Below are 16,172 nucleotides of genomic sequence, written 5' to 3' on the forward strand. Positions count from 1 at the left end.
CAAATTCTCTAAATGTGAGGAATAAATAAATTCACACCACAATGCACTTGTTTGTAAGTACAGCTGGATGTCTACTCATGTGACAGACTGGTGGCGCTGAATGTAAAACCTTTTGCTAATGTAAACATTTTAGCATGTAATCCAAAATTTTGTTATTGGCCAAAGATTATGCTGAAAATTACTATTACACAATTCTGCATCGTATTGCCAGTAATACTATGCCTCACACCGGGCACCATTTGTTGGGATTCACAATGGTTAAAGGGGCACCAAACTGTGTAGGTGCAATCAATTAGATCTGGCTATCAAGATTATCAAGGATAATCAGATTAATAATTAAATTAATAACTATAAACAAAATTACCATTAATAGCTAGTAGTTTGAAGGATTTGGAGTTTAACATAGAAGAGGTTGGCAAATTACTCACTCTTGTGAAACACTAAAGAAACCAGCATAATTATACACAAGCATTTATTTAAAAGATAAACAATACAAAAACACACAATGTGAAGTCTAACTCTAAATACTTAACTACAGAACAAAGGTGTGTGTGTGAGTGTGTGTGTGTGTGTGTGTGCGTGTCCAAGATGGCTGCTTGGATCTAAGATGGTGTCAGGCAAAAGAATGTGTGTATATTTCTTTGTCCTGCCTCCGTATGTCTCGTGTGCGCACGTGATCAGAACAAGAAAGCATGTGCAGCGGGAGCTTCAAATGTTGTGTATGATTTGTTTAGGATAACGGTGCCAAAGGGAAAAAAAGGAGTTAGTTAGCATGCAAAGACTCTGTCTGTGTGAAGCATAACATTAACTAACATCAACTTAGCATGTGGCTACAAAAATACCTAACAATGAAAACACATCACAACAATAAAACTCAATGAACACATCTGTACATGTACGCTACAGTGACTCACTATCGCATCTTGAGGTACAAAGTGGTATTACGAGACAGGACAGGCTGAGGCTAGTTGGTTAGCATGCTAACTTAAGTAGATATCTCTACAACACAATACATAGAAGTCTTTGACATAATGTCATAATTGATTTCTTCACGTTCTGTTGATGATTTTAGTTAAATTTTGAATGTTTTAAACCTAAATTCTTACATATAGCTCCTTTTAAGGGTATCTTCACCGCTGACTGAAAGAGCCAGTGAGATTGCATCATTTGTCCTGCATGAAATTGATGCCTTTTGGAATGAAAAAGCACCCACCATATTCCACCAGTTAATAAACTCAGTCACACAGGGGATGTGCCGTACAGTGAGATGTGGGATGAGCATCTGGAGGAGATGGGCTGTGGGGTTGTGCTCCCTAGAGCAAGCTATTATTGACTTTCCTGCTCCACATCCTCGAACACATCTCATGTAATTTAGTATTTGTTGGTTTTAGCTGTTTTCCCCCCCAACTTCACTGCCATTACAGCACCATTGACCAACCTGTTGCAGAAAGAGTTGGAATGGGTATTGTCTGAAGAGGCTTTAGCTCAGGTCAAGGTTATTTTGTCCAGCACCCCTGTATTGAAGGCTCCAGACTTTAGCTCACAATTTGCTCTTGCTGTGGATATGTGTGATGTAGGGATCATCAACAACTATTGAGAAAGAGACCTTAGCCTTGGTGTTGGCTGTGAAGCATTTTGAGGTTCATGTCACCGGTGGTAACAAAATAGTAGTTTATTCAGACCAGGTCCGAATGAGGTCAACCTCGTTTCAGGCAACAATGTAGTAGCCAATGCCCTGTCTATAGATAGAGAGAATTCCAGAATAAGGTCAATGTAGGTAAGAGTGTGGTAAAAGTTGCGTTACATTCCATTTTTTTTAAATGTTACCATACTTATCTAGACATACAGTATGGTGTGAACCACATTATATACTCTTGAGTAAGGTTAAGCTCCATGGCTGGATTTTTTGTAATTTGCTTTATTACATTTAATGTTGATCAGACTTTGAATGAGGTTTCCTTACTTTTGGAAAAGAACCCACTTCTGGTTTCACTGCTCCGATTTACACCACAGTTTTGGTCTATATGAGGCTAGACCATCTGTTTTACAAAGGAGGAGCAGGTTCAATCTTGCCTTTTTGTCCTCTGAAGGACCTACCTTTGTGGGAGCACCTTTCACAGCTGTCTAAACATTTGTGTAACAGTAAAAAAACATTCATATTTAAAATTGTTATAATAAAAAAAAATTCTAAGTCAAGAGGAGAGTCGAAAGCAAATATCATGAAACACGAGGTTCACCCAACCCCGACCCCCCATAATTTTTGTACAGCACATTAGCCCAGCTTGCATCATCATAGTGAGAAACTAGTGGGATAGGGAGAGGGAAAGTGGCAGAGGGGACTATAGAGTGTGGGTTGGGGTGGGGGGTGGGGGGGGACTGCGGCGTTAGACTACACTGTCAAGATGCGATGACACAGCTCACTGAAGCTGTTATGGTCACACACACGAACACACAAAGACATTGTTCTCGTTCTGATAGCAGGAAAACTGTAACAACTCATGTAAATGTAATGTATTCCACACACATAGGTACAAAAACAGGCTCTCTCAAACACATACATCCACACAAGGACGGCATAGCACCAAAGCACCAGGCTTATAATATTGTCCTCCAGTCTGAGGTAACAAGATCTAGTACTCGCTCTGCTTTGCTCGCATTCTCTCTCTCTATTACATGCACACACACATGCTGTGCCCCACAAGTGCAACTGCAGAAAATAGTAAGAGACAGAAAGAGACATTGCATATTTCTTTGATTCTTACCTCTGGTGTGTTGGATCATCAGTTCTGCTGCATTACAGGGATTTAGTGATTAGTCACTGAGATGCTGTTCTGGCTAGAGCCTGACTGTATGTCCTCTCCTTCTCTCTCTCTCTCTCTCTCTCTCTCTCTCTCTCTCTCTCTCTCTCTCTCTCTCTCTCTCTCTCTCTCTCTCTCTCTCTCTCTCTCTCTCTCTCTCTCTCTCTCTCTCTCTCTCTCTCTCTCTCTCTCTCTCTCTCTCTCTCTCTCTCTCTCTCTCTCTCTGTGCTGTGCTGTCCTGTATGTGTTCCTTTGTCTGCACTGCTCTTGCATCGTATTCCAAGTTCCTCTCTGCCTGCCTAGGGGGAAGTAGTACTATTATTGACTCACATCTTCTCAGTATTGAAATTTCTTCATTAAGCTGCTTTTTAAAGATTAGTTTACCTAGAAGTGCTAACAAAAAGAATAAAACAAGATCATTTTCATTCAGATTTACAATGTTGGAAAATATGCTGATAGTTATTCCTGTATAATCTGTATACAGAATGTTACATCATGGTAGGGATATTTTCAATTAAGCAATTATTTACAGACTGAGTAACAAAATAGAAAAATGTCTGTTTTTTGGCCAATCCAGTGAATTAAATACCTAACAATCTCTTTAATTCATCACATTGATGCAAAAATCCTTAAAGTCCAATATTACCAAGTGATGAATGCAGCTGATTTGAAATACTGCCCGCAACTGACTAATACAGCCAGAGATGTAAAGCAATAGCTACTTTACTGTCTAACCTGTTCACTGTATTTTCTATGATGGATGATTGTGTTCACACACTTTGGGAGAAAAGAGTGTAGAATTAAAACATTATCATGATACAGAGAATTGTTTTGATCATATCAGGACATCCAGAATTGCCTGTAGATTCTCTTTCAGGCTATGTACTCATGTTCAAAGAAGAAGACAAAGAGAAACTCACTAGGAAAGTGTCATCTCAGCTAAACCTTTGTCATTTAATACCATCGTAAGCATCAAAATGCCCATTTCAAAATATAAAAAGTAAATATAAATAAATAATAAAATATAAAACTAAACAAAAAAAAAAAAAAGGATTACCACAGAGTTACCATGGAAGTATTAATAGTATAAGTAAGTTATAGCTTTGTAATCCCCAAGGGAAATTTATTTGACTCATCCTTGACTTTAGGACCAGTGGGCAGCAACAGGGCTGCACCTTAGGACCAAGTCCAGCTCTGAGGCCAGTGCCCTGCTCAAGGGCAGTGCAAGCAGCATCCCGATTCCTTACATGTATGTCTGGCCCCTTTTACACCTTGCATTAAAATGTGTGTCGTATCCAGATTGTATCTAGATATGAGTTTAACTTGATTACATTTACACCTGGTATTAATATGTGTCTCTCCACATTAGATCTCATTGCTCTGTCCAGCTCAAACAACCGAACGTCACATCCTCCTCCCGTTTGCGCAGGTTCGACAAAACAACAAAAACATAAAAATAAAAAAGAGGGTAGCCATCCATGAAGCTGCACTACTGTATGGACTGATTGAAGCGGGGGGAAAACTCTGCCTTGTGGTCTTATAGTTAAACCGCGATCTGAACAGTCCCTTCTTCTCTATTTTTCTCTGCTGAGATGGCAAGTGTCCACGTACCATCTCCACAGGTGGTTGGGCCGATCAGATCACATTCCATCCTCAATGCGTCTTGGTATCGTAGTGGATGTCACGCAAGGGAGCAGGAAACACAAGGAATAGGACCCAAGCCATGCAGAAGATCTCAGGCGGACGGTCTGGGGGCTGGACAGGTGCAGAGCTGGGGACCTCGGGTGGACGGCCCGGGGGCTGGACCTAAGAGCAGCGCAAGTCAGGGGTGCGCCCTGGAGGCAGGGCTGAAAGACGTACGGAGCAACACATGAGGTCCGCGATGAAGGCGAAACCTCTCCGGAGGCCGGACTAAAGACCAGTGACGAAGACCAAAACCAACTGGAGGTCTGGCGGAACCCTTCTGGAGGCCGGCGGTGAAGGCGGAAGGTCACTGGAGGCCCGCCGCGAAGGCGGAAGGTCTCTGGAGGCCAGCCGCGAAGGCCAAACCCTTCTGGAGGCCAACCGCAAAGGCCAAAGGTCACTGGGGGCCGGCGGCGTGGCCAGAGAACAAGTTCGGGGCCAGGCGACAGGGCAGGAGGACAGGAAGCCAGCAACGGGGAGACTGGTAGAGGAGCCGGCGGAACCCGTGATGCCAGGGAACCCGGAGCCTGCCGCTCTGGTGGAACAGGAGGGTGCTTCGGCAGCGCCGGTGGAGACAAGCGGGTCTTAAGTTTAGCCTTAAAAGTGTCTACAGAGGGGGAACACTTTATTGAAAATGGTAAACTGTTCCAAAGCTTTGGGGTGGCTACTGTAAACGCACGATCACCCTTAGCCTTGAACCAGGAGCAGCTGGCCTGAGGATCTGAGAGATCTGGGGTTGGAAAGGGGGCAGAGGAGGGTGATTAACTCCTCTGTGCTCAGGCAGGAGGAGCGGGCCTCAATGTAGCAGGATAGGAAAGAAGCTGTATGTAAGTGTCAGAGAAATTGCTAGCTGCGGAAGGGTTTATTGTACAGGAGTAGGAAACAGGAGGTTTAGGAACAGCATAAAACATGGTGGAAATCCTGACATACAGTATGATGTGAAATCCCCACAGACAGAGAGGGAATGGTCAGACCAAGTGTATAAACTAAATCTAAAGTGTGGCCGCAGTTATGGGTTGGGCCAGAAACAAGCTGCAAAAAGTTAAAAGAGTCCATAATACCAAGAAATTCAGTGGCTCTGACATTTGATAAGAGGTCAACATGAAGATTAAAATCACCAGAGACTAAAATTGTGTCATGATTCACAACAACTGAAGATAAAAACTCAGAGAACTCAGTGAGGAAAATGGCATCCAGCCTAGGAAGGCGATACACAACTACAGAGTGCCGGACTTGAACCCCCAGTTTTAAACATCAGGAATTCAAAGCTAGAATAATCATTCATAGCAATGGGAGTGCACTTATGGCAGTTTTTAAAAGTGACAGCTAATCCACCCCCACGGCCACTGGGCCGAGGGGAGCTATAGAAGTCATAGTCAAGGGAACATACTTCCAAGAGCTGGCTGTGTTCACCAGGTTTCAGCCAGGTTTCTGTCAGAAATAGGAAATCTAGGTGGGTGGAAGAGACGAAATCATTCAAAGTGAAAGATTTATTCGAGAGAGACCTTACATTTAGAAGAGTCAGATTAAACAGAGTTGCAGATGATGATGAAACAGGGACACTGTGTTTTATGTAAGAGAGGTTGTTTATGTTTGCAGCTTTGAAACTGCCATGTGGGCGGGATAACCTGTCTGTCACAATAGTCTGAATGGGGAAACCAACAGTTGAGGCGGTTAATGGCAGGTAGAGCCAGTAGGGGGTGTTCTCACGGGAAACGGCACTCTGAGGTTGTAGAGGAAACAGGGGTAGCGAGGTGTGTGTGTGGACAGTAAACTGTCAGAGAGGACTGTACGGAATGCAGTGGGTTGGCTGCAAGCATTCGGCTACCCAGCGTGTTAGGGTGGACTCCATCAGTCCTGAAAAGGGAGAAATGATCCCAAAACAGCGAGCACTGCAGGCGGACTGGGGCCAAGTGTGGAAGGCTGTAGATTCTGCTAAAGCGCCCTGCTCAGCGGGCCAGTGTGGGAAAAGGACCGGAGATAAAAAACAGACTTTCCACAAGGTCGATAAAATCCTTTTTGGTCAGCTCAGACTGCTGACAGGCTGTCTCGGTTGTCCCCACATGAACTATCACTCTACTGGGGGACGGGAGTGAGCGCAGCAGCCCCAGGAGCTTTGGAATATTATATTCCATTCTGCAAATACCTCCTCCTAAATGTCACATACTGGACCTTTAAGGACACAGAGCATGATCGGACTCTATAGGACTTAGGGTTGGACGAAGAATCAAATTTTATTTTCGATTACAATTTTGGCTTCCAACGATTATGAAAACAAGATAATCAAGATAAAACGATTATTGTGCCACATTCAGTTTAGTTACATAAAAAGGGAAACCCTGTCGGCCACAGTTTAAATTTGGTTGTGTCAGCGTGTTCGTTTATTTGCAAAAGAAAAGTCTGGAGAGAAGCTATTCCTTAATTTGGCATTTATTAAAGCATTGGAGGATCAAAGGCATCTTGTACAAGGATCTTTTCTATTCAGAAAACCACAGTCAGCAAGCTGTTAATCTGTAGTCATCATCCTAAAAAAGAATGCTATTCTTAACATTACACAGAGTTTTAAATAAGAATGTACAACTATCTGATGGTGGGGAGGAGCTGTGGTTTAGACTTAGCTCTCCCTTCAGTGGTGCACAGGCTGGTCCAGCCTCTTGGCACACGATTTCACCCTTCATATGGAGACAGCGCCCTAGTGGAGAAATCCTACACTTCCTCTGTTTGTAAGTTGCTAAAGTCTCTGCTTCATTCCCCAAAACTGATACTTTTCCTCTCATGGTCATTACAATACATACTGTCCTCAGTCAGCTATTCAACTTTTCCCTGCAGTCAGCAAGTCTGCAGGACAACACTTCAGCCTCATGCCGTGTGTGTGTGTATGTGTGTACAAAAGTTTCAATATGGTATTAATATAATAGGCAAGTAACCTTCATTTAAATTATTAATTCTCACACTTGCCATAATACCATGCACCTAAGAGTTTTCATGAAAATACAATACAGTCTCATACAAAAGCCCGTAATGGTTAATGTTTAGCAGAGTAATTCAGCCTCATCATGTTGGGTGGATGGTTTTGTATAAATCCCTTTAAAGCCATGTAGAAAAAAACAACAAACACTGTGGCCTCAATAAAGTCTAGAAAACCCAGCAAGTGATTTTTTAAACTTGAACTTGGAGTTGGTCATTAACTCTTAAGGGCTTTAGTGCTATTTAACAAGATGCTAATGACCAGAGTGCTAAAGTCACTAACTGCCTCAGATCTTACATTTCAATTTAATAATATCACTCAGACAATAAATGTGACCTCACTGTGTGAAACTTCTTTTCCTTTCAGCTGTTCCCTTTCAGGGGTCGCCACAGCGAATCATGTGCCTCCATCTAACCCTGTCCTCTGCATCCTCTTCCCTCACACCAATTAACTTCATGTCCTCTCTCACTACATCCATAAATCTCCTCTTTGGGCTTCCTCTAGACCTCGTGCCTGGCAGCTCCAACCTCAGCATCCTTCTACCAATATATTCACAGTCTCTCCTCTGAACATGTCCAAACCACCTCAATCTGGCCTCTCTGACTTTATCTCCAAAACATCTAACATGAGCTGTCCCTCTGATGTCCTCATTCCTGATCCTGTCCGTCCTTGTCACTCCCAAAGAGAACCTCTCACATCTTAAGCTCTGCTACTTCCAGCTCTGCCTCTTGTCTTTTCTTCAGTGCCGCTGTCTCTAAGCTGTACAACATCGCTGGTCTCACCACCGTCTTGAACACCTTTCCTTTCATTCTTGCTGATACTCTTTTATCACACAACACACCGGACACTTTTCTCCACCCGTTCCAACCTGCTTGCACTCACCTCTTCACCTCTTTTCCACAGTCTCCGTTGCTCTGAACCGTTGACCCTAAGTACTTAAAGTTCTGCACCTTCTTCACCTCTGCTCCCTGTAACCTCACCGTTCCACCTGGGTCCCTCTCACTGACACACATGTATTCTGTCTTACTGCAGCTAAGCTTCATTCCTCTGTTTTCCAGAGCAGACCTCCATCTCTCTAGATTTTCCTCCACCTGCTCCCTGCTCTCACTACAAATCACAATGTCATCCGCAAACATCATAGTCCATGGAGATTCCTGTCTAACCTCATCTGTCAGCCTGTCCATCACCAGAGCAAACAAGAAGGGGCTCAGAGCCGATCCTTGATGCAGACCCACCTCCACCTTGAACTCCTCTGTCACACCTACAGCACACCTCACCACGGTCTTACAGCTCTCATACATGTCCTGCACCACTCTAACATACTTCTCTGCCACTCCAGACTTCCTCATACAATACCACAGCTCCTCTCTCGGCACCCTGTCATACGCTTTCTCTAAATCTACGAAGACACAATGCAACTCCCTATGACCTTGTCTGTACTTCTCCATCAGCATCCTCAAAGCAAATACTGCATCTGTTGTACTCTTTCTAGGCATGAAACCATATTGCTGCTCACAAATGCTCACCTCTGCCCTTAGCCTAGCTTCTACTACTCTTTCCCACAACTTCATTGTATGGCTCATCAGCTTTATTCCTCTGTAGTTGCCACAGCTCTGCACATCTCCCTTGTTCTTAAAAATTGGCACCAGTACACTTCTCCTCCATTCCTCGGGCATCCTCTCAGTCTCCAAGATCTTGTTAAACAAACTAGTCAGAAACTCTACTGCCACCTCTCCATACCTCCACAAGTATGTCATCAGGACCAACTGCCTTTCCACTCTTCATCCTCTTCAACGTCCTCCTCACTTCACTCTTGCTAATCTTTGCTACTTCCTGCTCCACACCAGTTACCTCTTCTACTCTTCGTTCCCTTTCATTTTCCTCATTCATCAACTCTTCAAAGTACTCCTTCCATCTTCCCATCACACTCCTGGCACCTGTCAATACATTTCCATCCTTATCTTTAATCACCCTAACCTGCTGCACATCCTTCCCATCTCTATCTCTTTATCTGGCCAACCTGTACAAATCCACCTCTCCCTCTTTAGCATCCAACCTAGCATACAAGTCCTCATATGCTCTTTGTTTGGCCTTTGCCAACTCTACCTTCACCTTACGCTGCATCTCCCTGTACTCCTGTCTACTCTCTTCAGTCCTCTCAGTGTCCCACTTCTTCTTGGCTAACCTCTTTCTCTGTATACACTCCTGAACTTCCTCGTTCTACCACCAAGTCTCCTTGTCCACTTTCCTCTTTCCAGATGACACACCGAGTACCCTCCTACCTGTCTCTCTGATCACATTAGCTGTAGTGGTCCAGTCATCTGGGAGCACTTCCTGACCACCCAGAGTCTGTCTCAGCTCCTCCCTGAAAACTACACGACATTCTTCCTTTTTCAACTTCCACCACTTCGTCCTCTGCTCTGCCTTTGCCCTCTTCATCTTCCTCACCACCAGAGTCATTTTACACACTACCATCCTGTGTTGTCTGGCTACACTCTCCCCTACCACTACTTTACAGTCACTGGTCTCTTCCAGATTACAACGTCTACACAAAATGCAGTCCACCTGAGTGCTTCTACCTCCGCTCTTATATGTCACCCTATGTTCCTGCCTCTTCTGGAAGAAAGTGTTCACTACAGCCATTTCCATCCTCTTTGCAAAGTCTACCACCATCTGTCCTGTGTTCCTGTCCAGAAGACCAAACCTACCCATCACATTCTCATCGCCTCTGTTCCCTTCACCTACATGCCCATTGAAATCTGCACCAATCACCACTTTCTCACCTCTGGGGATGCTCTGCATCACTTCATCTAACTCACTCCAGAATTTCTCCTTCTCTTTTAACTCACATCCTACCTGTGGGGCATAACCACTCACAACATTGAACATCACCCCTTCAATTTCCAGCTTCAGACTCATCAACCTGTCTGATACTCTTTTCACCTCTAGAACATTCCTCACAAACTCCTCTTTCAGGATAACTCCTACTCCATTTCTCTTCCTATCTGACCCATGGTAGAACAACTTGAACCCTGCTCCTAAGCGTCTAGCCTTGCTACCTTTCCACCTGGTCTCCTGGACACACAGTATGTCCACCTTCCTTCTTTGCATCATGTCAATCAACTCTCTAGCCTTCCCTGTCATAGTCCCAACATTCAAAGTCCCTACTGTCAGTCCTACATTCTTAGCTTTCCTCTTCTCTCTCTGCTTACGAACACACCTTCCTCCTCTCCTTCTTCGTCTTTGACCAACAGTAGTCCAATTTCCACCGGTACCCTGTAGGTCAACAGCACTGGTGGCGGTCGTTGTTAACCCGGGCCCCGACCGATCTGTTATGGAAGTCATTGTCAGAATTCGCATTTTTAATTTGGCATGTGTTTTATGTCGGATGCCCTTCCTGACACAACCCTCTGCATTTATCCAGACTTGGGACTGGCACAAGAAGACACTGGCTTGTGCCCCCTTGTGGTTGCATTCACTGTTTGAAACTGAGTTTGGCTAATTGTTCCTACAAATTTGCCTAAAATAGAAGTTAAAATTGTAAGCAAAAAATGTATTCCACATCATATTTGACAGCTATCACATAACATTACAGTACTCACTGACTGACTTACTGTGTTTTGCTCCCTCTAAAGCTAGACTGGTTCGGAGGTTAGCCTAAACTTAAAGCTAGCTAAACAGTTTCACTTGGACTGAATGCAAAGTGTGAGAATTAATAATTTAAATGAAGGTTGCTTGCCTATTATATTAATACCATGTTGAAACTTTTGTACACACATACACACACACACACAGGGCATGAGGCTTAACAATTCAAAGTATTGTCCTGCAGACTTGCTGACTGCAGGGAAAAGTTGATTAGCTGTTGCAAACAGGCTTCCATTTAAACAAAGAAATAGGGATATCAGAAAGAACATCATGTACTGAGGACAGTATGTATTGTCCATGACCATGCGAGAAAAAGTATCAGTTTTGGGGAATGAAGCAGAGACTTTAGCAACTTACAAACAGAGATAGTGTAGGATTCCTCCACTAGGGCGCTGTCTCCACATGAAGGGTGGAATCGTGTGCCAAGAGGCTGGGACCAGCCTGTGCACCACTGAAAGGAGAGCTAAGTCTAAACCACAGTTCCTCCCCACCTCTGTAGAAACCTATCAGATAGTTGTACATTCTCATTTAAAACTCTGTGTAATGTTAAGAATAGCATTCTTTTTTAGGATGATGCTACAGATTAACAGCTTGCTGACTGTGGTTTTCTGAATAGAAAAGATCCTTGTACAAGATGCTTTTGATCCTCCAATGCTTTAATAAATGCCAAATTAAGGAATAGCTTCTCTGCAGACTTTTCTTTTGCAAATAAACAAATGTGCTGACAAATTTGGTGACCCCGAGGTGATTTGCTGAGGAAGAAAAGGAGAAAATTCGACGCTGTCCACTGCTGAGGTTTTTCCGGTGGGACCGGCTCTGTGTTTCTGGACTCCTTGTCACTCACTGGGATCCCTCAAAGAAAACGTAAGCAGAAACCTGTTGTTAAACATCCAATTTAAAAGTGAGTGAGGAGGAGGTAAGGAAATTACAGTCTAAATCTTATAATATAAATAACTACATTGAATAAACAATAAGTGACAGGTGAATTGGAGAATCAAAAACTAAGGCCAAAATAGGGTTTGAGTCCCTAAGGGTTGGAGTCCCGTGAGTTATATTCACAAAGTACCAAAAACTTAGGGTTAGAGTCCCTAAGAAAACAGGGTTAGAGTCCCTGAGGGTTGGAGTCCCGTGAGTTTTATCACAAAGCACCAAAATTAGGGTTAGAGTCCCTAAGAAACAGGGTCCCTGAGGGTTGGAGTCCTGTGAGTTTTATCACAAAGTAACAAAAATTAGGGTTAGAGTGAGTGAGAGACATTAATGACTTATCTGGGAATTTGTGTGTATAATAATATTGAGTGCATGTGTCATTAATGTATGGGAGGTAGACATTAAAAGGGGAATGAATGTGAAACAATTGGGTTAAAAAAAACAACTTAAAGGTGCACTAAAAAAAATAGTTACTATTGGGAATGAAGTGGTATCACTATAAAAGTAAATAAAACTAAACAGAATAGTAATAATATGACAAAATAATACATTTTGAAATTTAAATTGACTTTATGGTGAAATAGTGTGAATCTTAATAGAAAATACAGTTGCATGTGTCGAAAATTGCTGTGTGTTTTAAAAGCAGTGTTTAGAATCGCAATGTTGGTGGATTTGTGAAATTGAGCAGTGTAATGTTGGGTTGTTCTCATGGACATGAGTGACTGGGGACACGTGCCACACCTCCTAGATAGATTACCAACTGTGTCTTACGAAGATATTGTGTGTTAACATTAAGTGATGAGCCAGTCGCATCTCGGCCTCCTCCTGTTGTTTTGACATTCAAAGAACATGTAGCTACGTGTGAGAAGACACTAACAGGGTTAGGAAAGTTGTGGATTGTGTAGTTTATGGTTTTTATCTTAAGATACATTGGTTTGGGTTGTATGATCTATTTGAAAATATTAAAAGGACACCTGAAGGTGTATGTGTACAAACATAATGGGATATCAGCCTATGAGTTTGTGCCAGTTAAAGGCACATGTGATACAAAAGCTAGAGGAAAAAGTAGGTAAAAAAGACAAGGGACAGACAAAGAAAGCAGTGGAAAAGTTGTGGGAGAAACGGGAGAGACAAGGTCTCCTCACCAGCAACCAGGAAGCTGAGCTGCCCACCCTTCAAGTGATCATGTGCATAGTGACTGCCGCAGCTGCAAATCATAGAGAAGCCCTTTGTGATTGGGAGACAGCAGGAAGCCATATATGGGGATTGGCATATAGGAGAGTGGAAAAAGCTAAAGGCACAGATGTGACCACCACAGCCATTTGTGCAATAATGACAGCAGCAGGCATGAGCCAGGGGAAGGCGAAAAAAAAAAAAAAAGGAGGGGTCAGCAGCAGCCTCAGCAATAGCAACTGTGCTGCCAGTTTCCCCATCAGCACCTCCAGAGAAAGGGGATCCGCCCAGCCAACTATACCCCCCCCCTACCGGAAATGGACCCTCCCCCATACCAAACACCTCTAAGAGGCTGTTACACCGCCAAGTGGCAGAAAAAGAGGACGAGGTTAACAGGAACAAAAGTAAAGCCAAGCAGATGGTGGCCACCCCTATTGTTCCAGATGGGAATTGGCAACAGGAAGTGACCAAGGCCATAACTGAGGCCATTAAAGCTCAGTTGCCGTCTGCAATTGCTGGACCAGTGCCCCCTGCAGATCAACCACAGTACTACCCCAGTCCTCCATATCCCCAACCAGAATATCCCCAGCCAGGCCCACAGTGGGAGGCCCCCAGGGGAAGAGGGAGAGGACACATGGGAGGACCCCGCCCCTGCTACCTATGTGGACAATTTGGACATTGGGCCAGAGACTGCCCTAGAGGAGGATGGGGTTCCCAAGCTCTGCAACAACAACAACCAAGGATTTTAAGCTTGTAGCACTTTTCTGGACTTTACTGTGGACTTTAAGCTTTGAAGCACTCTCACGGATTAAATGATAGCCTGATGGCTGAGTGTGGATCTTGTCACCTTACCGTGTTACTAATTTTGGATCCCAGAATTCGCAGCATCGCCACGGCAACACCGCTTGAGAAAAAGTAAAAAGCTTTGCAATTTAGTGTCACAAAGGTCTTTAGATTGCACTGACCAAATTTGAAGTCAATCTGATAAATTCTCTAGCAGGAGTTTGTTAAAGTACAGAGCCTGTAAATGGCAACAAATGGCACATTAAATTCAAAATGACTGACTTCCTGTTGGGTTTAGGGTATGTCTCCAAGAGGCTTTTTTTAAGTCTAGGGATGATACATCGGCCTCCCACATTTCATACATCTAAGTGAAACAAGCCTGCTTCATTGAAGTTTTGTAGGGGGTGCTATCGAGCCATTTTGCCACACCCAGTATGTATTTACCAGTTCAAGTCATGATGTTTTTTAGCATCCTAAAGGCTTCAAACATGTCTTTAAAGATTTGAAATTGACGCAGGAAATCCAAAATGGCTGACTTCCTGTTGGGTAAACTCTCTCAAAAGAAACTGAAATATGTTCTTTATGATGAGAGCAATGAACCCCGAAAATCTCATGAAGATGAAAGCAACTTTTTCCCAACCGTGGTGTGGGTTTGGGGGCGCCCTAGAGCCCCCTGGCTACCCCCAAGCCCAATCACTGCAGTACTTTGTGATTTTCGGCAGTTGTGAACGCAAAATTTTAAGCGTATGAACATCCTACACCCCTCAAAAATGCATTCAAATGGGCAGAATAACAATAATAATAATGATCTCTAGAAAAACAATTGGTTCCTTGCACTTTCGTGCTCAGGCCCTAAATCTCTAGGAATAAAATAGGTTCCTTGCACTTTCTAAACAGGCCCTAATAATAATAATAATAATAATAATAATAATAATAATAATAATAATCTCTAGAAAAAAAGGTTCCTAGCACTTTCATGCTTGGGCCCTAATAACGAGTTTTTCCACGAATCCTCACCTGACCAAAATTGACTTCTCTGAATCTTTGAACGCTGTACTTCTAACCGTACTGAACACAACTATAGCCTATATACTGTAAATTCGAGTATCTTGTGTCAACGCCTACCAAATGAAAACAGTAACAGACCCATCACCAAACATGTATTTAAAGGCAGAAAATTCCATTGGTCATACATAGCAAACCAACAGTGTGATTCATTGCTTAAAATTCAGGCAACACGTCTGAAACCTTTTTTAATATACTTACTAACCTACCTAAATATAATACAATAGCCAAACAACTACAACGAAAACAACTGCAACAGAAAAGGACAAGGAAAACAACCACTCTCTCTCTTGGAAGCAGCTTCTCATTGCGTGTTAATTCTGTTCTGAAAATAAAATCTTCAATGGCCCTGACATCTCAACGCATAACAACAGAATGCCAGTCAAATACTGAAACACTACAGGCAGAAACCCCACTACTACATACAGAACCGATGCCTACCTTAAATTACATATGACAACATACAGATTAACTGAGAGCTTCATCAACTCACTTCATCATTTTCATTCACCATGTCTATTGCAATGGCAACAAAGCCCTTAATCGCAACTTCTTCCAGGTCCCCCAATGCATTCAGCGGAGGAAAGGCATTGCTTCAGTGTTGTCCGTATCCCCCCGTTTCAGCAATAAACCTTTCGACAAGTATCCACTCAACTAGCCTAATAGAAAAATAACACATAATATATAAAACTTAACTTTAAACACATTATAAATATCAGCAACCGAAATACAAAGAAAGACAGAGAAACAAATACTAGCATCAACCAGCAGCCCTCAGAATTTCAACCCAAATAACAAACCAAACAGTGTCCCTGTAACCATAGAAACAAATTCTCACGCTTACCTTGAATGTTATTTCATCTAAGCTTCATTGTTGTGAATTGTGCTGTGCTTATTTTGGAAAGTAGCGGACCACTGCATCCTGTTTTGCTGTGTGTTTTGCTGTTGGACTGTGTAACTGTGTTAGTTATAGACACTGTGAAAGCTAATAACTGTGCTTTATCAGACCAAAGTCCAGTAACACGGTTGTTGAATGAAAGTTTGCTGCCTGTGTAATAAAGGAACAGCTATTGTGCTCTGCCACAGCATTTGAGATTTGGTAAATGGTAAATGGACTGTACTTGTAT

The 16,172-nt window shown here is 43.0% G+C and overlaps 1 protein-coding gene across 6 annotated transcripts in view; it reads right to left on the reverse strand.

Annotated features, from left to right (window-relative positions):
• Nucleotides 1–2,913, reverse strand: part of LOC122873629 (glycine receptor subunit beta-like) — a 113,204-nt gene extending 110,291 nt beyond the window's left edge. For 3 of the 6 annotated variants that reach the window (XM_044190598.1, XM_044190597.1, XM_044190599.1), the window contains exon 1: nucleotides 2,763–2,913. Coding sequence is in view for 2 of the 6 variants with exons in the window: in XM_044190596.1 (XP_044046531.1) it covers nucleotides 2,763–2,781 (19 nt within the window). In the remaining 4 variants the exon portion in view is untranslated. The remainder of the gene's footprint in view (nucleotides 1–2,762) is intronic. The other 3 variants (XR_006377483.1, XM_044190602.1, XM_044190596.1) reach the window with 2 other exon arrangements.
• Nucleotides 2,914–16,172: the final 13,259 nt, after the last annotated feature.

Source organism: Siniperca chuatsi, linkage group LG3 (genome assembly GCF_020085105.1).
Source record: "Siniperca chuatsi isolate FFG_IHB_CAS linkage group LG3, ASM2008510v1, whole genome shotgun sequence".
Classification (NCBI taxonomy): Eukaryota; Metazoa; Chordata; class Actinopteri; order Centrarchiformes; family Sinipercidae; genus Siniperca; species Siniperca chuatsi.